General features: G+C 46.4%; 2 protein-coding genes across 2 annotated transcripts in view; both read left to right on the forward strand.

Moving 5' to 3' along the window:
* Positions 1-203: 203 nt before the first annotated feature.
* LOC120950840 (uncharacterized) lies at positions 204-22,021 on the forward strand. The gene is made up of 9 exons (XM_049606968.1): positions 204-698; positions 6,935-8,300; positions 16,736-16,916; positions 19,628-19,757; positions 20,105-20,245; positions 20,385-20,454; positions 20,562-20,719; positions 20,796-21,003; positions 21,387-22,021. The coding sequence occupies exons 2-9, from the start codon at positions 6,943-6,945 to the stop codon at positions 21,562-21,564; spliced, it is 2,424 nt and encodes an 807-aa protein (XP_049462925.1). The 5' UTR covers positions 204-698; positions 6,935-6,942; the 3' UTR covers positions 21,565-22,021.
* An 832-nt stretch (positions 22,022-22,853) lies between these two features.
* Positions 22,854-24,418, forward strand: part of LOC120961407 (putative uncharacterized protein DDB_G0271606) — a 6,114-nt gene continuing 4,549 nt past the window's right edge. Inside the window, exons 1-2 of the mRNA XM_049606960.1 lie at positions 22,854-23,814; positions 23,890-24,418. The exon at positions 23,890-24,418 is cut by the window's right edge and continues 298 nt beyond it. Of these exons, the coding sequence (XP_049462917.1) occupies positions 23,674-23,814; positions 23,890-24,418 (670 nt within the window). The 5' untranslated portion in view covers positions 22,854-23,673. The remainder of the gene's footprint in view (positions 23,815-23,889) is intronic.

The following is a 24,418-nucleotide window of genomic DNA, read 5'->3' on the forward strand; positions in this document are numbered from 1 at the left end:
ACAAAAGCATCATCAAAAAAAGAAGAAAAAACAGCGCCCATCAAAGCAAACAGTGGCGGTAGCAGCACCCCCTTGGTGAAGTTCTCGTCAACTCGCGTCGCGGTTGTCGCTGTGTTGTGGCGGTCTGCTGGCCGGGTACCGGGTGTCTGGTGCTGATTTTGTGAAGTGAGTGTTTTGGAGCCCACCGGGGCTTGACACAACACACCCGTCAGTGTCACGGAAGTGAGAGGAAAGAGCTAGGGGAAGCGTTTCGGGAAGCGATGGAGGCTACAGAATGAAACCAGAGCAAAGCACACGCAAAAGGTAGTTGAACCGTGCGCGGGGGTAAACAGTTGATGGATCCGGTTTCGATCCACCGTCGCAGGAGGCGTGCACGTAAATAGAAAGCAAATGGTTACTACATTTAATGGTTGTGGGCCACAATTAAAGGGTGCAACTAAACGGAGAAGGGGTCAAACCATAACCTACCCTTAAAGGGTCGAAAGGAGAAAAACTTGCAACTGTTAAATGTGATTTTCCGCCGTGAAGGAAACAGGTGCCCTTCAGTATAGTGTTTATCGTAGTGTTGTTAAAAGGATTACCAAAACAAAGTTGAACACGCTGGTGCAATTATGCTGAAGTAGTTGAAAGAACGTGCCATTTACGAGTACCTTTTGCAGCTGATTGAACATAAAAAAACCAACAGAATTTTTAAAAAGGTAAAATATAATTTAAATAACCGTAGACAATAGAGTTAATGTGTGTGTGTTTTACCAACAAGCCTACAAAGAGGTATAGGTTTTCCATTATTTCCACATTTGCTTTACTGAGACGCATCCCGTGGCAGCAAGTCGTTGTCGTCGTCGTCGTCGTCGTTTACTTGCAACTTAGTGTCAAGGTTATTAATAGCCGGGACAACCTTCACCGACCAAGGCACCGACCGTTTTTGGCATAAAAATAAACGCATCTTCACGTCCTTCGCAGCATCCCACGCCGTCCGTCGCCGTGACCTATCGGGAAGGCGGAAAAGGTTAATTCATAGCTCATTAGACTCGTTCCACCAGACCATTTAGTGTAAGTCGTCCATCAGACCACCGGTCGAGTGAGTGTAAGGGAGAGAAAAAAACAGAGAGAAAGAGAGAGGAAAAAGCTTTACAAAGTTGAAGTAGGGAACATTTTTGGACCGTGGCAAACCGCACACAAAAAAAAAACGCTAATCGAGCGCAAAATGGGATCGCTTGGCATGTTTTGGACGGCATGTCCGGTTCGGCTACTGGACGCTGGGGCGGTGTGGCTGCTTCAAGCGTGGGTGAAGCGATATCGGTACGAAAATAGATCAATCTTCTTCGCGGGGTTTTTGTTGTTGCGGTTGGCTTTGCTTTGGCGGCCGTTGGTGGCGATTGGCGTCGAAAGGTATTTCGGGAGGGATGGGATGCGTGTTTAGGGTTACTGTTTGACCTCGTTCAAAAGTAAACAGCGATGGTGAAGGGAATTCCACCTTTAGATGCGTACATTCCGCGTCTACCAGCTGATGGAAGTGGAGGTTATGTTCCTTTGAAATGGTTTCGTTGTAACTTAATTATTTGCTTGATATTGGGGTGGAATTTAAACATATACTGGATAATGAAACTGTTGTTTTCAGGGAGTTTTCATAGTAGTAGGACTGTTTCTTATGGGAAATGAACTTTGAACGATGGGAATTGCACTATTTGGCACACTTTTTGGACATTCTCATTGGAAATTCCTGTTGGATTTGTGTAAAATGAGTGCCATGTAGAGAAATTCTCATCATTTATTCAAATACAGTTAATTTCCCACAAGAAAGAGTCACGAAAGTGTCCCACAACTAGTAGAACCTCTGAAAAACCCTGTAACTATAAATTATTAAAAACATTAAATGAAATATCCATTGATAATATTTCCTGACTGCTTGAGCTCCATTATTGATTGACATTTCTTTACATTTATTACAAAGTTCCATTACTCTTGTAGTCGAATCCTTATGAAAGATTTGTTGAAGATGTTTGGGCTACATACAACTAGGAATCAGTTGAAACTGTGGCGTCTCCAATTCTATGGAACTCATGTAAATTCGTAGATTTAAACATACTGTCAGCATGATTCCCTAAATTCTGCCGAATCCTTCTCAAACCTTTCAAACAAGAATTGTAAAAATTTCGAAAGCAACAACACTACTACTAATATTTTTTTCTAATAAAAAAAATCATTCATAAAACCAAACAAACCCCTAAGCTGCAGTGCAAAAATACAAGTGAACTTCAGTACAGTCACCCCGCAAACTTCCCTCCCACGGACAATTGGCGCTGACCGGTACGCCGTCTTTTAATAGGTCATGTGTGCAAACATTTGAGCTGTCCCCCTCGGGTGCGTTAGCAAGTGACTTGTGCGAATAAAGAAGGGGAAAAACAGCAAACAGTCAGTGCAAAAATAGATTGGATTTTGCTATTCCCGCTCATGTCTTTTTTTGCCTTTGTTTCACTTTCTCGACTCGCGTTTGTCCGCGTGTCCGCGCGTCACTTTCAATTTCCACGCGTATGAACGCCGCCCGTTCTTTATTGCGCGGATCGTGTGCCCAGTGCGCTTGCAAATACACACACATAAACACACACACACACACACACACACACACACACAAGCGAGGGGATTTAGTTTTGCGGAAAACCGGCCTGCACTAAGAAGCGAAGAAAATCGATTTAACGTTGCAAACATTGCTCGGGTCGGTGAATGTGCATCGGGTATCAGACACTTCCAGGTTCTCGAAGGTCACGTGGTCCTGTACACCAGTCTGTAAGGCATTCTAGTGATGGGGGCGCCCAACATTGCATAAGGAGTTTGATGGAGTTCTGCTAAGTGCATTAAATCGGGAGCATATTACACGTGACCCACACGGGAGGTAGCTTCAAACGAATGTGCCACGTGTGCGTGTGTGACAAAGTGTGATACGGAACACCTTGAATTGGAAAAGCGATTACTGGAGTAATGATTCTACAAACTCTTCCCGTTCTGCTACCCCTTGACGGGGGACCGGTTGTAACCGACACTTGGCGGTTAGTGTGTGACCCGGTTTGGATTTGAAATAAAACTGCCTTCCCCGCAGCGGGTAGGCTCGGTTCAACCATTACCTACTCCAACTTCGAACACACGCGATGCTCGCACTATGCTGGCACGATACATAAATTACCGCCCGTATTAATTCCCCCGCCCAGGCGTGCCCAGCGCCCATTCATCACGGTGTAATGGGATACGACAAACGTGTGTCTATTTAGGGGGAGTCGAAGCAGCACGAGACTCTTCGGTCGACCCGTCCTACTGCTGCGACAACACGTAACTAACGACGAACGCACAAAAGACACTCAAGAAGTCATGCTGCTAATGGCGGCAAGCGTGTGATCCTTTAGTGCTACGATCATTCCAATCATGTTGGCGTAAATATCGCACCATCATAGAAACCCCCCGGGCACACACCCACACGCCGCATAATGAAGCCACTTTTTGGCCGACGAGAGTGTGAAAAGCCACCCCAGCGTCTTAGTGTGGCAAAACTATTCACACAACTGAAAGGGGCGGCCTCGTATAAAGCACCGCCAGATAATGTGAGCAAAGTGTAGCGAATTCGATTACAACTACAGCGCTCGGTCACGCTATCGGGCGCTCCACGGTATGGATACATCCTTCCAACCAGTCCCACAGTGAAGAAGAACCTTCAAAGTGTTACTTTTGCTATGTTTTGCTTGCGCAGATACCTACACGGTTTCACCTTGAGCGGAGTGTGCAAAAAAAAACAACTTCTTGCGTGTTGTCGCGTGTGCTTTGCAGTGGCATCAAAGCAGTCGCTGATTGATGAGCTTTTTCTACAAACGATATTACAGCGAAGAGGATAAAAGGGGATAACTGAACCTGAATGGCAACAATTTGGGCACTAAATCGTTGGCAAAATGAGAAGCAATGCAGAGCAATGAGCAGTGCCAATGTGCCCACTTTGAAGGGGGGAATCCAAAAGGAAAATTGGTTTAAAACATGTGACCTTGAGGCATTGATGGGCTTAGTGTTGGAATGGTTGCGGTGAAAGTGCCGGCTGTTGGACAGCTTATACTTCTAACCATCTTTTGACTTTGTGCCTTTCTGGACAGTTGATTAAAGCTCGTATCGGAATACTTTCTTCAAACAGCGACGAGGATACTCTTTAGCAATGCTTCTGGAAGCAAAAATTCTTCAAATCGTTATCTTAAAAAAAGCTTTAAATTGTATACCTTTAACTGTCTAGCAAAGGCGTGAATTATGTAAGCTCCACTAAAAGTCGAACAGTCGCTTTTCCTAAACATAATGTTCACGCAACTAGCCAAAATTGTCAAAAAATGATGCTGAAATTGAATAATTATAGTCATTAGTCTTAAATGTTAGGAAACAGATTGTGTTTGTAATTTATGTCGACTTCCTAAACGCTTATTCAATCCACTAACCTAGCTTTAGAACACTAGATTCAAAAATTAATAATAATATTGCTTGAGTTTCTGCCAATTTTTTTAAGAATAACTGCCTGATTTTTAAAGCGCTGTGATGCTTCCTCAGATAGAAGCTATCCTTAAGCTAAGCCTTAATGTTCCGAGTTAGGCTGAATGTTAAAAATAATATATTTGTAGTTATTTTTGTATGATTTAGACATTGAGGAGAAGAAGCCTATACTCAAATCAATTGAGAAACCTTAAACTTGAAACTAAAAAAATTTATTTAAATGTCTATTTCGTAGTTAGCTGTTTATGATTGCTTTATATTTTCGCCTTGACAAAAAAGCGATGGAGGCGCCTGGTGTGCGTTGAAATTGTTTCACGTGCATGCCGCATCAATACAAAGTAGTTTTTTTACTCACTTCATTCCATTTGAAGGGCCTTACCTAAAGGGCAATGACTTCAGCCAATAATTATCTCTATTATAGCGTGCTCTTTGCCCATTCCGTCCTTCGTCCTATCGCACCTTCCCACCGCTCCTTGCCCGGGGACGTACGGGGCAACAAACAAATGGGAAGCACAAAACAAAAGGGGTAAAACTCACTCACGCAAAACAAAAAATCGCGTCCCTTCGCGTTCGCTTCGGAATAACAAAAATGGCAAAGAAATAAATAAAGTGTTAGAGTTTGCAACACGGACACCAAACGACGTAATCAATAATCGACGCTTCCGAGTGTGACCTGTCGGGCGGGAGGAATGTGTACACCGAAGCGAAAGGGGAGGAAATAGCAGGGATTGGAGGGGCTAGGAACCACTTCATTCGATGGAAAATTTCCAATCGGCCCATAGTTCGTGTTCGTTTGTTCCTGCAGCAGGTTTCGGCAACTCATGCCACTCGTCTCGCCAAAAGTTGCCTTTTAGATGGATGGGAAAGAGAGGGAAAAGGTGTATGGAATAGCAAAATAACGCAAGGCGGATCTCGCATACCATCGCCGGGCTGGAAAACAAATTGCCGATCAACAACAGAACAGCAGGCAAAATCGAGCAAAGATTAAACCGAATCCCGCGCCTTTTAGGTGCGCAAGTGTTTTTTGGGGGGGCCATTTTTCGATCGAACCTACTGCCTATCCCAGTGGCATACATGCGTCATTCTACGGTGCTTGGCGTACGTCATTCCGGGGGGTTGAATGTGGAAAACACACTCACACAAACGCACAATCTCGATCAAGCTGCTCGATTCACTTTTCACTCCCCCGAACGGATGAGCGTGCAAACACGACACGGCCCGGAACGAAAATGGGCAAACGTTCTGGTGCACGGTTCCGGTGTGGGGTATGGAAAAAAAAACGCGCGAACCGAAACACGGAGACACGTCGGTGTCGTGAGATTACCGATACGTGCTTTTAACCAAATTGACACTCGATCTAACCTGCTTTACATATGTCTATTCGAACGGGGAACTGTCGCTGACAAGTGGAGCGATAGTTTATTGTTCCAGATTTGTTCGGTTTCATTGTTTGAACATATATAGAGAACTTTACTTATTTATGAGAGAATCAGGGACTTCTTTTTACTTTTATGATTCGCTAAAAAACAATCAAATACCTCTGGTGCCAAACATTATTGCTGTGCACATCCTTTCCCACGAACTGCTACTAATTCGACATAAAACCAATAAGATTTACGATGTGGCGAAAGCGAAGTTTATTATTATTATTACCATTGGCGTTAAATTTGTAATTATGAGTCACATTTGTTGATGCAAAACACGACCATTGCCATTGGCAATACCATTTTATCGCACATTGGTGTGAAAGAAAAGAAAAAATTGATTGCTTTCGTTTGTTTTCCTCCTCCTCCTCCTTGGTAGCGTTTGTTATTTATACACACACTATGGACGCGTTGGGGAAATAAATTATTCCTTGTTGATGTGTACGTTTAAATAAAGGAAACGTTATTCGTATAATTATTCTTAAAGCCTTCTAATGATTCAATGTGTTTCGATCTTCGAAGAAAATAAAACGCACCTTTGTCAATTAAATTGGTGTTGTCCCACAATGCCATGAAACAGATGCTGTGCGTATTTTTCAGCTTTTAAATCGGTTAAGACCGAACGAAACAAAACAGAAAGTTGAACGCTACAGCAGCGTCCCATCTGGTTATTGTTATTTCCCCCCTGTGCAGTCCCACTTTGCTGGTTAGATTTGATTTATGGCATCGTTTTTCGCTTCTTTTTTGCCCTCGGTGTATCCATGCTACGGGACGAACTGCACGTGTGGTGTTAAAGAAGTGTATAACAACAACAACCCACAACCATAAACCAGTACGTGACAGATGTTATCAAAACAGCGATGCTGGGGGAGGGAAAGAAATAAATCCCACAAGCACAACTGCAATAAAGTTTTCGCTTTTGATTATTTTCCTGCGTTATTTGCGATTCGACAGTGAGAAAATAAATAAAACTTTCTACCCTTACTCCCCCATTTCAGCTGTACAAATGGATGGATCACCGCCGAAAACAAACCGGAAGGTACGGTTTTCCCTGCCCGAACCAGCCGTCCCGGCCGTACCCTCGACGACGCCCGTCCAGAAGCAGCGCATGGCCCACGGTACGATGCAGTACGTGAACGGGACGCTCATCAGCCAGTCGCAGCAAACCGCAGCTGCCACCGCCGCCCAGACGCGGGCCCACCAATCGCTCCAAATCACGCCCACACCGACGTCCGCCACCGCCAGCCTGCACGCCAGCTCGGCCGGCTTCAAGCCAAAGGAGCTGAACAACAAGATCGTCCTCCATCTGCGGCCCTCGGTAAGCTCGCTCGACAGTGGCAGTGAGCTGTCGTCGCCCAAGGGTTCGCCGGGCAGCTCGAACGAGGCGAAAACGGCACGCCAGAAAGCCTTCGCCCAGAAGGCCGGCAACAACAGCTCCGCGTCACTGTCCGGAGGCACCGGAGCGAGCAGGTCGCTGAAATCCTTGCCATCGATCAATCAAAAGTTCCCCAGCTCGGAGGACGTGAACAACAATGCCGGTAGTCGGCAGCGATCGGGCGACGATCTTGGCGGGCTGTGGAACCACCCGACCAAGAAGCCCACCATCATACTGCGCACGATCGCGAGCAGCGGATCGCAGACGCACCCGGCGAAGGCTCCCCTAACGGCGAGGACGCGTGCGAAATCGATGGGCAAGCTGCCGGGCGGTGTGGCTGGACCGGCCGGGCGACAGTCAAAGTCACTCATCTCGCCACACCTGGCACCGATGGACGGTGCGTTGGCGAGGGGACAGGATAGCACGACCCACGGCAAGTCGGGTGAGATGAACGGCGGAGGTGGGGACGCAAAGGATCGGCGGATTGAGGAGATCAACGTGTCTAGTATTATTCGACAGTCGGGACAGCCGGCTGGAAACGGGAACCATCGTTCGATGTACGGCAAGGGCGGACAGTTTTTGGCCGTGCCAGAGTACACCGATCGGTACGAGGGCATGGAGACGGCCGTTTCGGCCACGCTGAACGACGAGGAGGAGGACGAGTTTGAGGACAGTGAGCAGGACGGTAATGGTGGTGTTGGTAGCGGGACGGGCACTGGTGACGAACGGAACGGGACGACGGCCGGCGATCAGTCGGCGAATGGGAACGATTTGCTCAAGGGCGGCCTGGTGGACGATGGCAAGTTTAGGTGTGCGCGAGATACGAACCTGGGACGCGATCGTAATACGGCACAGTTTTGGGACTTTGTCGAGCGGTGGCGTACGAATCGAGCGCTGAAGAAGCTGGAAAGTGCCAACCACGAGCCGAGCGCACCGGTCAGTACAACGGTGCTAATGGGGCCGGACCGAGGCAAGTCGGAGACGAAAAGGTAAGTGGAAGCTACTGATTTAAATGTGTTTGCAAACCGTTCGAAATGCTCTGATTATAATATTGGCAATGAGCAGTTCAGTATTAAACTTATGAGAGAACCTCGTCATCTTCCTTAATTTAGCCATTTTGTTTACTAAGCAATGTTTACTGTTGCCTATGACTAAGGTGCATGTGACCATTTTATTGGTCTAAGTATTACCATAACTATATAAAATTAAAATCGTTAAACAATTCATTAAACAACGTAAATCAATTCGATGAATCTCAACCCCTGCGAACGGTATGCACTTAAAGCTCGAAATATTTCACACCGGCTGCTTGCAAGCTTTCGCAGACTGGCTGCGACGCATGAAACATTTCAATTCCACGCGCACGCTCCAAATTGGTGGGATTTTCTCTCGCTAGCGATGCTTTTTGTAAGTAGTTGCGACGGTTTTTGACGTTTTGAGTGAGGGTTTGTGCTCACTGGAGTGCGATTGGTTGGTGGAGAAAATTAAATGGCCAAAATTTAAAAAATATATACCCATCACCATTCCCTCCACGTCCCCCTCATTGCTATATTTACATCTTCGCTCTGCCATCCCACTTGCTATCGTATCAGCTGTTCCGGTGGTGGCGTTTTACGTACTGTCTTCATTCGCTGGTGGCTTTGAGGCGCTGAGGAAATCGGGGAAAGCCGTTAAAGCACTTTTAACGATGCTTAAATACTAAACTCCAATATAAACCACCAGCACTGAAGCAAGATTTGTATAATGGTCGTTGGTGTTGATGCTCACGTATCTGATCATATGACCATTTATATAGATTTATATAGATAAACGATCGCCAGCTCCAAATCGCTGGTGATCGTTTTCGAAAAGCGTTGTGAGGGTTTTTGGTGAGTTCAAGAAGGCCGCTAAAAAGCTCGCACTGGTGTGCGATTGTGTTGGTGGACAACATTCTCACCATCACAACAAAAGGCGTATGGACAATGGTGGACGAAGTGTTCGAAGTGAAGTGGGAGAGGGACTTACAAAAGCTCACTGCGAAACGAGCACTGTAGGCAAGCAAAGGCCGGGTAGAGCAAATGAGCGAGATGCAGCGATATTCGAACGTCAAAAATCCTCACCATGTTGTACGGGATTGCTGGCCGTCTGGCGCGTTTTAAACCAACCAGCCGAGCCGTTTGGCTCATTCACCATCCAACAGCTCGTAGTGTACGGTCGTGCTCGTTCGCTCGTCTCCGTGAGTCTTTCCCTCGAGTGTGATTACGACGTCGTGCGTGTACGTTTGTGTGCAATTTATACAGCATTGGCTATTGTTTTCCGTTTCACTTCCCAGTCTCCTGAACGCGGGCATGCAGTTGTTTGTGGTTTGACTTTTCGAGAAAATCCACCACGCTGGCTAATAATAATAAACTTCCGTGGTTTTATTAGTTCGCGAATTTCGTGCCTGTGTGTGTGTGTGTGTGTGTGGGGTGTGTGGTCAACTGGGGCGATAAATAATTCCACGAACTACCGCGTTTGTGCGTTGGCCAATAACAAAAAAAAAGTTCGCAGAAGCTCCAGCCGACACCGACCGTTAGTTGCCGCTTCCGTACGCCTTTCTCCAGCGGCGCAGCTGAAACACGTGCGTCACGGTGTGTGCCGGACGCAGTCGGAGCGCAGCACGCCGCGGGCATAACAGCACGGGCAGTATAAATCGTGAGTTATATTTATTTTCAAACTGCACCACTGTGGTTCGCGGTGTATGCGGGCTGCATTAATTTGATGGTGAATTTTGAGCGAAACGAGCTCGTCGGTTGATGATCGATCGGGCGGCTGAAGCATGATCGGGGCATGGTGGTATCGGATGTGGTTGATGTTGATTCTTCTGTTTTATGAATCGATTACGATGTCTTTTATGTCTGATGGGCCACAAATAATATTGTAATTTACGTATGAACTGTGTTGTCCGAGGCAATTTTGAGTCTTATGCAATGAATTAATTATAAAATCTGATCTATATTTCCAATTCTTCTTACATCCCTTGCACTATCGAGAATCACATCCTGCACGTGATGGCTTAACAGCTCACCGTAGGACGTTCAATTACGATTAATCCTGTCCTTAATACACGTTCCATAATTATTCGGGTAACTCAATTTCCCCGATAGCAGCAATTACCCGCATGTTTATCGTTGCACACGCGTGCTGCCGATATTAACGGTTCAATTTTCGATGCCTTTCTTTCTCCCCCCCCAAAAAAAAAACTCACCTGCTTAATCATTCAACCGGCCACCGGGCACGAAACAGATAGCGATCGATTTGGAAATGTTAAATCCGGGTGCAAATGTTCTGTCGGTTTCCATTTGCCCTTCATAGCTTTTCCGCCGGCCGCACCACGCGAGTGCAGAAACTCTTTAGCAACTCAAGGGTGCCCAAAAAAATATCAGCAAGCGAAAGAGCAACGGTGAGGGGAGAGCTACACACACACAGCACATAAATATAATTAAACGCCACTTATTGGGCCGCGGAAATGAATAGGTAAACAAACACGGACTGCACGCTGTCCGTTAAAAATATCAATCCAGCATCGATCCCCCACGAACGCTGTCTGGAAGGGAGGTAGGTGGTAGGACGGATCGGAGGAGGGTTTAAAAAAGGTGAAAATATATTACAGAAAAAAATGCCACACCCATCACGCTCCACCGAACCCCCAAAAGTACGGCGGGAAGCGTAACTGACTGAGAGTGGCCGTGTGGCATTTGACATTAACGATCGGCTACCGAAAAACGCAACCTCATCCCACAGTCGAGGGCTGTAGTCCTTCGAAATGGAGGCGAAAAATTGGAACAAACATTCGCGCTTGGTAGGTCCGCACATGTGTGTGTGTGTGTGATTTTTATTTTTGCACAGCACCTTTCCCTCCTACGCCCTCCCGATTGGGGCGCAGGGAAATTGGGAGGAAAACTGTCATCACAGAAATGTTGAAATAAAAGACATGCATGAAAACGAACAGGCCGTGCGATGTGTTAACAGCTTCGGCAACCGTGGCGGCGGCGGCGGCGACGGCGTCGTTGGCAGCCCAGATCGATTTCGATAGGCGATTATGAACGAAAGCGTGCACACCGCGCGTCCCACATTATTTATGGCCATGGTTGAGGTGAGGAGTGAGATAATTAAAGGTAGAATAAACCACACAACACCGATAGTATCGTGATCATCATCATCATCATCATCCGGCAAATAAAAAAACACGGTAGACAGTGGTTACAGCACTGCCGCTGTGAAACCTTGCAAAACTGTACAACGAGCCAAACGACGGCAAATTCACATAAATCAAAGTTGCTGATGGCGGATGTCTATACAACTAATTGTCTGCTTCGTAAAAGTCCGCTCGTGCAACGACAGTTGCATACTGCAAGGCGTTTTTCGAGGTTCACCATCCAAAACACCGGAAGCGCCTGAACAAGATGGCCGGAAAAAAGTAATTATCAACAAGCGGTAGGTAACAGTTTGTAAACACTGAGCTGCGTCGGTCGTATGGTAAACTTCTCACCAACCGTTGATTCCAAAAAGGGGGGGGGGGGGAAGTTGCTGTAAACGATGAACCTTCGCTCGATCGTTTTGCGATCGCGAACAAAGATATGTCAACTCAATTGCAGCTGGCAGACGCTGAATGTGACTTGAGAAATGGGATTCCACGAGCCATCGGGTACGGCCAAAACACACACACGCAGAGAGTAATTAGCTCCGACAGCTCCGGAGTTGCGCGATAAATAATGGACCAGATCGGTATCTGAAATTGACTCGGCACGCACCACCCTGCAGCTTGTGCATGTGCGGTAATTGGCAGCTGATAATACGCACGTCGGTGGAACAAAGATTTTGACCCAGACAGACAGAGAGAGAGAGAGAGAGAGAGAGAGAGAAAGAGAGAGAGAGAGAGAGAGAGAGAGAGAGAGAGAGAGAGAGAGAGAGAGAGAGAGAGGGGGAGATTGCTCCACCCGTCAGTTCGTAAATCAAAAGCTGGCCAGATTTGCAAACAAACAAGCATCATCGGTCTGGTCGGAAACCTATCATCGAGCCCATTTTTATGTTCGGCTACCGGAAGATTTGTTTGAGTATTTTGCGATCGATACACCTGCACACACACACACGCACAATCACTTATCGCACACATTACTCAAAGCAGTCATAGCAGCAGAAGCTATTTACTTAGAGCGCCTCAGTTAAACATTGCACTGCAGATTCTAATACTACAAAATGGATAAATACTAACAGCCAAACAGAAGCAGCGCTACCTGTGCGAAAACTGTGGCGCTCTGTGGCGGACCTAGCGGGCACTTCGATGCGGGCAGAAAATCCGCGGGGGAGTGAAGTGAACCATTTTGACCGCCTCCCCACGTACGAAAATAAACAAACTCACTTGTTTTAGCTGCCCCACGACAGCTTTACGTGCGAGAATTATCGCCGGGATCTGCAGAAGAGGAAGAGTGGGTTGTTTTTATCACTGCGCCAGCCTCTCACGCTAAGTGATCTTCAAAGGGGTTGTACCTTCCAGGCATGCATCTTCGTCTGATTTATCGTCCATATCGATCGATCGCGATGGCGTTATTAATAGCAGTCCAGCAGTCCAGCAAGCGTTTAGTAGATGGAACACGGAAGAAATGCGGTCCAGTTGCGTCCGACGTTGAGTAAAGCAGTGCCCGGAGAGAGAATGGCCAATTCCCCTCACAAGGTACAATCAATCAACGAAGCTACGGAGGCAGGAAGATCGCGCGCTGTACAAATTAAATTCCCTATCAATTGACCCGCCACGAATTACGCCGGGTGGATTGGGTGGGTGATCTACAAAGTATGCCATTGTCACTTCCCGTCCCGGCTGTTCAAACGAAGAAACAATTATATCTAAAAATTGCTTAAAACCGCTGAAGGTGTGTGAGCTGGCGAGAAACTGGAAGCAAAATTTACCACCAACGAACCAACGGCAACGCCGCGCCGGTAGAAAGAAACGTTGTAGGATAAATATTTACCCACCAAAGAGATGAATGTATCGCACATGCCGGCCACCACCTCTGCGTCTTCGGTCCGGCGGCCAGTTCGAGCCGCAGCGATCCGGCAGCGTGATGACGTGTTTCGCAGCAATTTCGCTTGCAAAAGAGGGATGATATGGAGGTTTTTTTTAAAGCCCCACCACAGAGTAACCCCACCAGCACTCTCCTGGGTAGAACATGGATGGACCTATTTGTACAGGACTGGGGATTTTCGGGCGTGTACTGCCGCGCTGGAAATGAAGATGAAAAATGGACACCGCTTCAACGCCTGTGCAAACTTGCCAACTCCACAAAGATTCGTCTTTGCCCCTTCCCAAGGGAAAATACAAGCAGATCGTGTGTATCTGTGTGAGTGTGTGTGTTTATTGTGTATGCGGCAAGGACGTTAATGTTGTGATAATTTATCATACCGTATTTAAACTACCGCTCGTGCACGAAATCTGTGTCGGGTTTCATTTACACAGGCTGATAGAAAAACGCTCGACAACTAATGGTCCGATGTCCAGAAAAGCTAATTAAACATCAATCCAGTTGCTATTGCCAGTTTGCACATGCATACATCACAACCCTCCTATCTGGCTGGCACATCTTGCCCCATACAGTGTATTAGTTAATCGCCGCTGTTTCTTTAGTGACATTGAGTGAAGGAAGGAATGGTTTGAAGTTTGCTAACATTTACCGCTAGCACCGTTATCAGCCGAAACCGAAACCCCGCCAAGAGGTCGTGCCGCATAACTTTCACTATCGAACCGAATCAGCATTTGTAGAGTTGAAAGGGAAGGACATGGTAGTACCAGAGAGAGAGAGAGAGAAAGAGAGAGAGTGAGAGTGATGGGATGGGGGGTATGAAAATAAATAAAAAATAGCATACCTCCGAAAGCCACAAACGTAAACATCGAACTAGAATGCCTGCCACAGATTGGAGGTTAGAAGTGATTGTACCCCGTGCCCGTACGTACAACTGTACCGAGCGGTTACGAAATCTCTGCCCCAAACCAGTAGATTTGATGATGCGTCTCGGGTTCAGTTTTTTGGTCGTGTGTTTTGCTTATGGTTTTGCACTTTTTTGACCTTCTTTTTACAATGTTGATAGGAACTAAGACGCAATATGTGTGCTCTACGTCTTCAGCATTCGGTGGAGCATCAAATTCGTCGAGATTCGAGTCTTGCAAGGCGGCGATCACTGACAGACACGTTTCGTGCGAACACGTTTCTTCTTCGTTCGCGGAAAACCGTAACCCATACCACATGTGGCTGCTGACGTCTCACCAAGTGATCCCGGTCCCTATCAGCCGGCCACACTTGATGGGAGATCAACAATGTCGGGAGATCCTATCCTCTGAAGATCGCATGTAAGCTGGGGCTTAGCATTGATTTTCTTACGGGAAATTCAGACAAAAACGGTATCCATCATCGCACGTCGAGAAAGTGTAGCCATCTGGTTGATCGATTAATCGGCTTGATCGAACCCGATCGATGATTGATCCGTTGCAACATTGATCTGTAGAACACCGCTCAAAATTCTTGGAAATTTTAGACCAAACAAACGACCAACGGTGTGATGTACAATTGTTATAGAAATTCAGCATCTTTCAACACCATTCCACCACATCCTAAACACGATCTCCTTTGTAGTAACGATCAAAGAAGATAATCTCTGCCCTTGTAACCAATGGACGACCTATCCCGTTGTTCACAACCACTTGTTCACAAGCGTGCTATTATCGCTAATGCCATCTGTGGCATGTGCCGGGTGCGTACGATCGTTTTCGAGTAAGTGTTTAAAAATACTATTCCCCAAGCGTCATGTTTGCACTTCGGACGGGTTCCACTTTGCGCTACTACGCATCTACACGCATCTTGAAGGCGCTCCAACCAGAGCGAAAGAGAACATTTTTGGTTTGGTGTTTTTGTAACACTTCAAAGAGATTGAAAGGATTTAAAAGGAATTTAGCTAGTGTACCGAACATCTGTTTCAACGTGTCGGTGCACGTAACGAGTTTAAAGTCAGTGTAAACAGCTATTGTGTGTTACGTGGTACACTTAGTGAGGGAAGTAGGAATATCTCTGGATGTAGTCAAATAGACGCGGTAAGCATTTTATCTAATTATTCTGTTAGTAAACGATCAAATGGATCATTGAACAAGTTATTGGATTAGTATTGCAATCATTCGCACCTAACCATGCCGTCAAGGTGCATTGAAGGTAAATTTTGACGCCACCAGCTCCTCCTTAAAGTCTTCCTTAAGCAGCGCTCATTAGTATGCCACTTGTACCACTGTGACCTCAGCCTAAGCGACTTACGTGTAATTGCGTTTGGCTTGATGGCTTGTTTGCTTTCTGACCCATTCGGCGTGCGTCTCGTCTCAATTAATGAGCCTATTAAAATACAAATCACTCATCAACTTCGCTCAACTGCTGGTAGGTAGAATGGAATGGCGCGGATGGAGAGTTTCTGGAACGGCGGTACTTACAGTAGTAGTACACTGGGCAGTACGCGATGGCACTGTACGCGCTCGCACCGGAAACGATGTACTTCCACGAAACGCAGCCCGCTAAGAGTATTGCGTCAGCAATGCACTTTACGGTGCGAGAGAAGAACCGCCCCTCTCCTTCCTTCTTTCGTGGGGAGGTGACATGTAACTGTGATGTTAACCCCGTGATTTGGTAGTGAAGCAACGCCGTCCGACGGCGGTTGTGCTGCTGCAGCACTCGGTGCCCAAGAACTGCTATTTATATCGATTGATCGAGGGCAAGAAACTGGCGAAAGCAGCCGGTGCGTAGTTTGGGAATGTAGCAGAGAAAAAATAAAAACATGATTGCTGTGGTTAGTGGGATCCCCATGTGGGAAATGTTGTACTACTTTACTGCCCTCGCCGCAGCATAAACACCGCCCTTTTTACCGGGTTGGGTGTGTGTGTGTGTGTGTGTGTATTGCTTGCTTTCGTCGCCTTTTCACGTCTTGGTTTTGTGGAGCTCGTGTAAGAGATGCTGTTCGCTTGGGCAGGACCCAAATACACACACACACATGGGTCAAGCACACGCTGCTCGGTCAACGGCATTCGGTGTGAAAGACTCTGATGCAATGGTCCGTTTTGCGATGCAACACTGGCGGGAATATGCGAGGGGTTTACAAAATCCCTTCCCGAGTTGCCGAGTGACATGGGCCATTTGGAACGAAATTAAGCCGGTTGCAATGGTGCAATGGAGTTGAAGCCAACTTTGTGGTTTGGGAGGAGAAGAAATACTTCTTTTTTAAATGTCCTGAGCAGTCCCGGGGTCGCTGTTGCAATTGGGTCGAAAATTGACGTCATTAATTTACTATAATTGGGGCGTTTTTTTAAGAAACTAGCAATCATTCTTTGGACCTTTACTCAAGATCTGTTTGTCATTCGTTTCTATTTTTCTTCTTTCAGTCCAACACTCAGCTCGCGAATACGCGCCCTCAGGATGAGTCTCGAACAGGTGCCGACGGTGACGACGCTGCTGCGGGCATCGCGCGACGCTAACGAGTATCTGCTGAAGGAAGTGTTCCGAGACATACTGGAGAATGGTATCTCAAAGGAGAATCTCAACTCAACGGATCGCAGCGGAAGGGTATGTATTTCACGTTATTCTGAGAAAATTAATAAAATTTCAGAAGAATGAACACAGTTGAAAACAAATATTACACAATAGTATCAATCAGTATAGCTTAGCCGGATGTATCTTTATCCACCAGGAGTATGGTAACACACATAACATACCTTCAAGTGGTATGGAAATGCACCATTTTCCTTATTTGGCCTTGGGGTGTAAATAAAGTGCAAATTATTGTCCTTTCCCAGCGTGTCTATAGAAGAGCAACGGCTCCAATGTTCCTTTCGTACGCCCGGCGCACACTGCTGAGTGATAGCTCTCGTACGATTCAGGATAATAATTGAAACTCTCTCAAACGAGCATAGCATAGCAACGAATTGGAGCGTGTCATCGGACTTGACAGGCTTGCATTATGCACACAGCATCACATTTCTGTATCTGTAAAGGTACAGTGTTGTAAATTGAAATGAATATCGTTTTGTTCTTTGCTTATATAATTGCGAATATGCTTGAAAATGCCCACAATTCTCGTCCAGTATACAACTGCTAACAATTCTTGTTCAGTTCGCAATGAAATGTAGTTTTTAAAGCTAATGCTTCCTGGAAAAGCTTTGCCGGCTTTGGCGCGAGATTCATTAACCGTTTCACGGTGTGCCGCCCGAGTCAGCTTGAGCTATTTGCAGCATTGACGTGATCGGTCGCAGCCGCCGCGCAAATCTTGACTCAATTGGTGGAAGGTTTTTAATCGCTTTCCCATTGCCGCATTGTGTCGGCGTGGATGTTTTCGTGGGGCATGGGGCACCAGATCGGTTAGTCCATTTAAACACACACGCCAGCAAACCAGATCTTCCCGCTCGGCCATCCAAGTGAATCATCCACGACTGACCATTCAAACATGACGCTTTTTGCTACTTTTACCCATCTGAGACTGTTTCATCTTGAAAAGGAAACCTTTCGAAAAGCAGTCATTTCCCGACAAACACACACACACACACACACGCAGGGATAAACACACCGGAGACCATAATAGGTTGACCGAGCGCTTGTGCCATGAATTCTGCTCGGTAGTAAATAATTTCTCCGCTTTACAAACACGTGGGAAAAGGAAATTCGTAAGTCCGCGTTAGCAGCATCTATGCCACTGGGTTTATAGTTTTCCGGGGAGCTATTAAAAGGCACATAAACTCCACGGTGCAGCCACAAAGGACAACAAGCAAAGGTGGCGAAACTAGCGCAAAACAACAATACGTTTACACTACCGTCCGCCTTTGGAGCGTTTGTTTTTTCCGTCCGGACCTATGGGCCATTCCGAGCGGTGATTTGTAAACTATTTCCACGTTGATCATGATGCTGAGCAGCGGTGTGATCGGAGTGGGGTGAGAAGGTGGAAAATTTTAAATGTTAATCTAGACAAGAACAATATTCTTCTTCTAATGAGTGCAACACTATACCACTGCAACGATCTATGCAAAACAACAACGGCGTGCAGACAACGAAAAAACGAAAGAAAACCGATCGTTTTGTGCTCTTCACGATCGTGTAAATGGGGTTTGGAAAAGTCGGACGGACCCCCTTCCATCGCACTCGATGCGAACGGCGCAATTTGTTTACGCTGTTGACGGGCGTCACATTTCCCGCCTCCCGCTGGCGGAGGGACGTGTTAACGGGGTCCCGCCGGTCCGGTTAATAATTGTAATCCATTTCGTGCTCGACAGATGAAAGAAAGGTTTTCCCCCGACCATCAGGGCAGATCGCAAATCGTGTTTGTGTTTTTTGGTGCCTGTAGGTGGCATTTATTAGCTAGTTCCCATGGCACAATTGAAGCGACGGGACGGTGGCAGTGGAATGCATTAAAATGCTTGGATTTTGTTGGCTTGGCCGATCCTTTTTCCTGTTTGTTTTCTACGCCACAGTTCGTGCTGTTCGTGCACCAGCGTGTGCCGTATTATGAGCGGAACCATGTACATGTTGTTGTTTTGCAATATTTTGCCAAACCTTGCCACGTGCTTAGAAAAATTCTACATGATTTCAATGGAACTGTAACGCTTTTATTATAAGCTTGTTATTTATTCGGTTTCATCATCCGGCGATTGGATGTAAATTATGGTTCGAATATGCTTTTGTTTTCATAATATCGCTAGCAACGACCTTTGATAGAGGACGAAAACCTTGATGATTTTATTTTCAAATCTCGTCATTACAATCAAGACTCGTCAATACAACTTGACCTTACGGTTGTAGAAGCGATTTAATCCGGTTTGGCCTTCTGGTCTTTTCTATTTATAGTAAATGTAAATATTAGACTTAACGTGTCTGTACATTGTTGTTTCGCGAGAGACTATATTTGTGTCGTATTTAGACGAGCACATTGCAAACTATTTTCCAATTCTATAAAAGATTATCCAATGATTTGCTTTTAAATAGTATCTAAAATTGACAGAAACTTGACATACATCGAATTTCGATCGCAATAATTAGTATGTTGATCGGCTGCAAAACACCTTTATCTAACCTTCTGCGTGTCGCAACGTGACAGCTGGTTACTTCCTATACTCTGCGGTCCAACTTCCGAGTACACCGGGAAACGGTGGTCGGTTGGTCCCAGTTCGTGTTTGTTTGGCAATCGTAAAAATAATAAATTCACCCCATGTAACTCCACACATACGTGACATAGCGTGGCGGCCGGTACGTAGAGGTCTGATCGTTTGTCCCTTTCCCGCTACTTCCAGACGGCCATCTCGTACATCTGCTCGACGAACTTAACCAACTTTTTGGAGCTGTTCCTGCAACTGCCCGGCATCGATGTCAACAAACCGGACAACGAGGGCAACACGCCGCTGCACTTTGCTGCCCAGGCCGGTAAGTGTACGGGGTGGAATGGTTTATTGATATGCAACATGTTCATGTTTCGGAACTTTTGAAAATATATGTATGCAGAAGGTGTTAGTTTGAAATGTATCAAGTGCGTGTTGTATGATTAGCCTTCTTTGAGGTCATTGGCCATGAGGTGTGGTGATGTTGGTTGCATACACTACTGGCAGTAACAATTGTAACACTGAGCAACTGTCTAAAATGAAATTTAAAATGAGTTTGGATCCTTGGAATCCTCAGAGATGAGTCATTGGATCCTCCAATCAAAAACTGGACAACCCAAAGCCAAACTAGCTTAATGCTATTTAACTCCTGTCTCTTCCCGCTCACACCAGGCCTTTCGGACGTGGTCAACATGCTGATCACCAAGTGTCGCAGCCTGATCATCGATCCAAAGAACAACCTCGGCTTCACGCCGCTGATGAAGGCCGCCCTCCAGGGCAGGACGCGCTGTGCCAAGCTGCTGCTCTTTGCTGGTAAGTGTCAGACCGGTGAGTCGTGCGTTATTCGGTGAAGATATTTTCCATTTACCTTTCTTGCTGTTCCCCCCCGATTTGCGGCGTCCGTGTTTTTCCGTTTGCTTTCGTCATTACGTGTTTTCCCTCCCTCGGACAGGGGCATCGCCAGTCGAAACCGATACCGGACGAGGATTTAGGGCGGAACAGTGGGCACGCTTTTGCGGCAGGTAAGCAAAGCAAACCCCGTCCCGACAGGCAAGCAAACGGGATCTAATCATCCTGAGTCGTTTTTCTCTTTCCCTCCCTTCTCCGTTTTTACATCATCACCCGACAGGCACACCTGTGCCGAAACGATAGAACAGTGCGCCCGGGCCCGACTGCTGGACAAATCGACACCGTGCGGTCGGTGGTCGCACGACATCAACCTACCGGTGGACAAGAATGCGCTCAAGGCACGCAGCTGCAGCATTACGCCACAGCCAACGCAAAATGGTATGTTTCCAGTGGTCCATTCTGTTTGGTGCTCGAGGTGGTCTTACCGCATCGGTGTTTCGTTTCATTTTTGCAGGCTTTCGCTCCAAGTTCCGCAAAGTATTTCCGTTCAACTTTAACTCCTCCAAGGACACGAAGGCGGTGGTCAGCAAGGAGGGCGAAGAGAACTACACCAAGGATCTGGTCAACTATCTGAAGTCGGCCACACTGTGCGTGAGTGGTCCGGCACTATCGGCCAATCGGAAGATCATACAGAGCTTGATCCGACCGTTGGAAGTACCAAAGTAAGCGTCCACAGAGCCAAACAAAAAAGAAGGGAAATCGCTTGCGGTTTAGGTACACCGTGTTGATCGGATGACTAACAACCGCTGTACACCAAACGCTGAATTCATTCAATTGCCAAGCTAACTAACCTCACTCTGAATTGACTAACTCGTCCTTCATGCTTTCATCGAGGCCGTCCTCCGCTAACAATAAGGCCAGATAAGACCTGCATGTTTCAAATTTCGCTTTACCTTATTGGCCAAACTCATCCAAACTATCGGCAGAAGGAGAACGGATTAGCCACATTGTTCTGCATGCGCTTCGGGAGACGTTTGGTTTTTGGGGGAGTTGGTGGTTGAGCAATTTAAGATTGATCATCTTTTTAATCCCTGCTTCATCGTAGACTTGAGGTGACGTATGCAAACAATAATGCACTCATCAAAAAGTATGAAGCATCGCTGGAATCCAACGGATCGGCCGAAACGGTGCGGCGTGCTTCAGTGGATGGCAGCACCACCGACAGCCGGAATGGAACGCCATCACACTCGCCGGTACCGGTCAGGGCGAAGGTACGGAACTAGACGAGCTCTCCAGACCTGTGTGTGTGTGTGTCTGCGTGTGAAACTGTACAGAAGAGATTGAGATATTTAGTCTTCTAGAATACATGCATAATGCGCACGATATGGCGATGAAAGCTCTCTCTTGATGCGACATCTCGTCCTCTCCTCAAGAGACCCACCATCCAACGAGGATGATAGTTTGTATCGAACCTCTAGGTAAAAGATACAATGATTCGTATGTGAAGTAAATGTAACACCCACTAGCATTTAAGTGATCTGTCCACAGGTGCGAGGATCATTAGTGTATGAATGGAAAGTAAGAAATTATCTAAAAATACATAGCGGTATGTTATATGTACGATGTAAAATATAAGCTGTATGGGGAGGAAAATGCCCTTCAACAGTGATAATAATTAGATGCATTAGAATAATCGATCCGGAAATAGAGCAGTGAAATAAAGTTTATTTTTAAAAACAATGCAGGGTGAAAACAACAGTGATATGTGGTTACTTATAATATTTTTTTTTTAGTTTATTCGACGTTCCTACTCCTGTAAATATCGAATGAGGTTCATTTCCCGGCTATTTCCATCATCATTCCTGTGTCAAGGATTGAAAATTAGTTTTACTTAGTACCAGGAGCTTGTACGTAGTGTAACCTCGTTCATGTCTTCTACGCCAGACAAAATGAAGATACGGTAATTTAAATTATTCGACTGCTTTTCCAGCATTACGCGTCCCATATGTTACTACTATTCCTTTAGTTGGCGCCCATTCATCACTAATTAGTCGGTCTAGGTCGGCCCTAACTACTACTGCGGTTTGATATCAGTGAAGTATCGATTTACCCCTTAGCAGGATGGTTAGTCCATACGGTGCTTGACGGGCATATAATGAAGTCGTGTAAGTTGAGACCTGCATGGTGGGACGGGCTGTCACTGTTCAATAATAATAATAACTGCCATTTCAAATGTAGTCAGTCATCCACGCGACCACGCTACATATAACTTCAATATGAACATATAATTTAAATATAACTCTACAAAACTGAATGTTTATTTCGACACATTGAGAAAAGTATTTTCTTTGCTTTAAGCTACTTCTCTTTTCAAATTATCCCCATAGTTATTCGATAAAATGGCAATCATTTCGTACCTAACATTTTCAAACGTGAAATATTTCACCTCCCGCAAACGTCATTCATGCTAAATTGTCAAAAAGCAAGCAAGCAGCAGCGCACTATTAACCTTGGTTTCACCAAACGATACCTCCCGTACTGTTGGTGTGTGCGTGTGTGTGCGTGAGCTCTCTGTTTTGTCAGAACGGGGTAAAATTAAAAACAAAAAAAACCCTCAAAGCAAACCTCAGGCGTCGGGGCTGGAAATTTTTCGTGTCTCGGTAGGAAAAGTCGAATGAAGTGCACGCGGGCGTGTGTTTTATGTGATTGCGGCTTTCGGTGGATTCTGTCGGCGATGGAGTTGCGAGATGTGTTGTGCCGTACCGTGCATTGTTGAACGAGCCGAACCAATAGTCGGTGGTGGTGGTGGTGGTGGTGTTCCTTTTGGTGCTAGTGCAATTGATTAGACGCTTCCGTTTCTTTTTTTCTTCTTCTTCGCTACTGTTAAGGTGGTGGGGGCGGTTTGTTGTTGCGTTCGACAAGACAAGGGCCTGGCTGGCAGCAAAACTGTGTATCCTTATTGTTGAATTGTTTGTGGGAACGCGTTTGCAAAGGGCATTATTTGTGTGTGACGCGCTTGTGACAGTCCTTTTCCTCCCGCTGTGTGTTTGTTCGCATCAAGCAAGCTTGGCGGGTGTTTGCTTCGCAGGTAACAGTGTGCGCGCTTGTAATTGTGTGCGTGTGTGTGTGTGCATTTATGGAGGGGTGGTAGTCGCCAAAACGGCATGTGTTGATGTACAATTTGTGCAAAAAAAAAAAAAGATGATAAACAACAAAGCGAAAAGAGGTTAACCTAGCGCGGGAAAAGTGCGGTATCAGTTGTGGCGCGTATCGCGCTGTCTTCTAGTCATTTACACCCAGCACAGTCCCGAACGCACGGTGGTGCTGCTCCGCAAGGGCACGAATGCTGTGGTCGCAGCGGTCGTCCGAGCCAGAACCATTCCAGTGCAGCAATGGCCGAGTACAAGAAGGTTTACTTTTCCGAGCTGTGCCGCCTGTGCGCGAGCAGTAATGTGGCGCGGGTGGGCATCTACTCGGAGGAGGGCCGCAGGAAGAAAATACACAACAAGATAACCGAATCGTTGCGTATAAATGTAAGGATAATGTTAATTTAATCGCGTACCGATTAGTAGCACTAAGCTAATGCACTTTTTTCCCTTTTTTTTTAGATCAACGAGACGGATCGTCTGCCGAAATCAGTATGTACTGCCTGCCTAAAGCAGGTGGAAGCGCTCGAAGAGTTCCGCGAAACGGCCGTAAAGGCGCAAAGCTTGCTGGAAAGCTGTCTCAATTCCCCGAGCGTAGAGAACGGTGGAGAAGTTTACATCCGCGATGTGAAGGCGAAGGAGCTGCCCCAGACGGTGGCACGGCCGCAGACAAGTGTGGTACATATCTCACCCTCGGTGCCGGTGGTTAGAACAACGCAAGCGAAACAGCAGCAGCAGCAGCAGCAACAAAAACAACAGCAGCAACGGCAACAACAGCAGCAGCAGCAGCAGCAGCAACAGCAACAACCACAGCAGCAGCAGCAAAGACAACAGCAGCAGCAAATAAGTACCACGGCGCCGATACTGATAAACAGCGTGCCGAAAAGCGTGGTCCAAACGGTCAACGGCAGTACGGTGGGCACGGTAGTGAGCAATGCCGGCACAGCCATGCCAACGATTTCGCTAACAACCGTACAGCAGCCGCCTGCTC

Source organism: Anopheles coluzzii, chromosome 2 (assembly GCF_943734685.1).
Source record: "Anopheles coluzzii chromosome 2, AcolN3, whole genome shotgun sequence".
Taxonomy (NCBI): Eukaryota; Metazoa; Arthropoda; class Insecta; order Diptera; family Culicidae; genus Anopheles; species Anopheles coluzzii.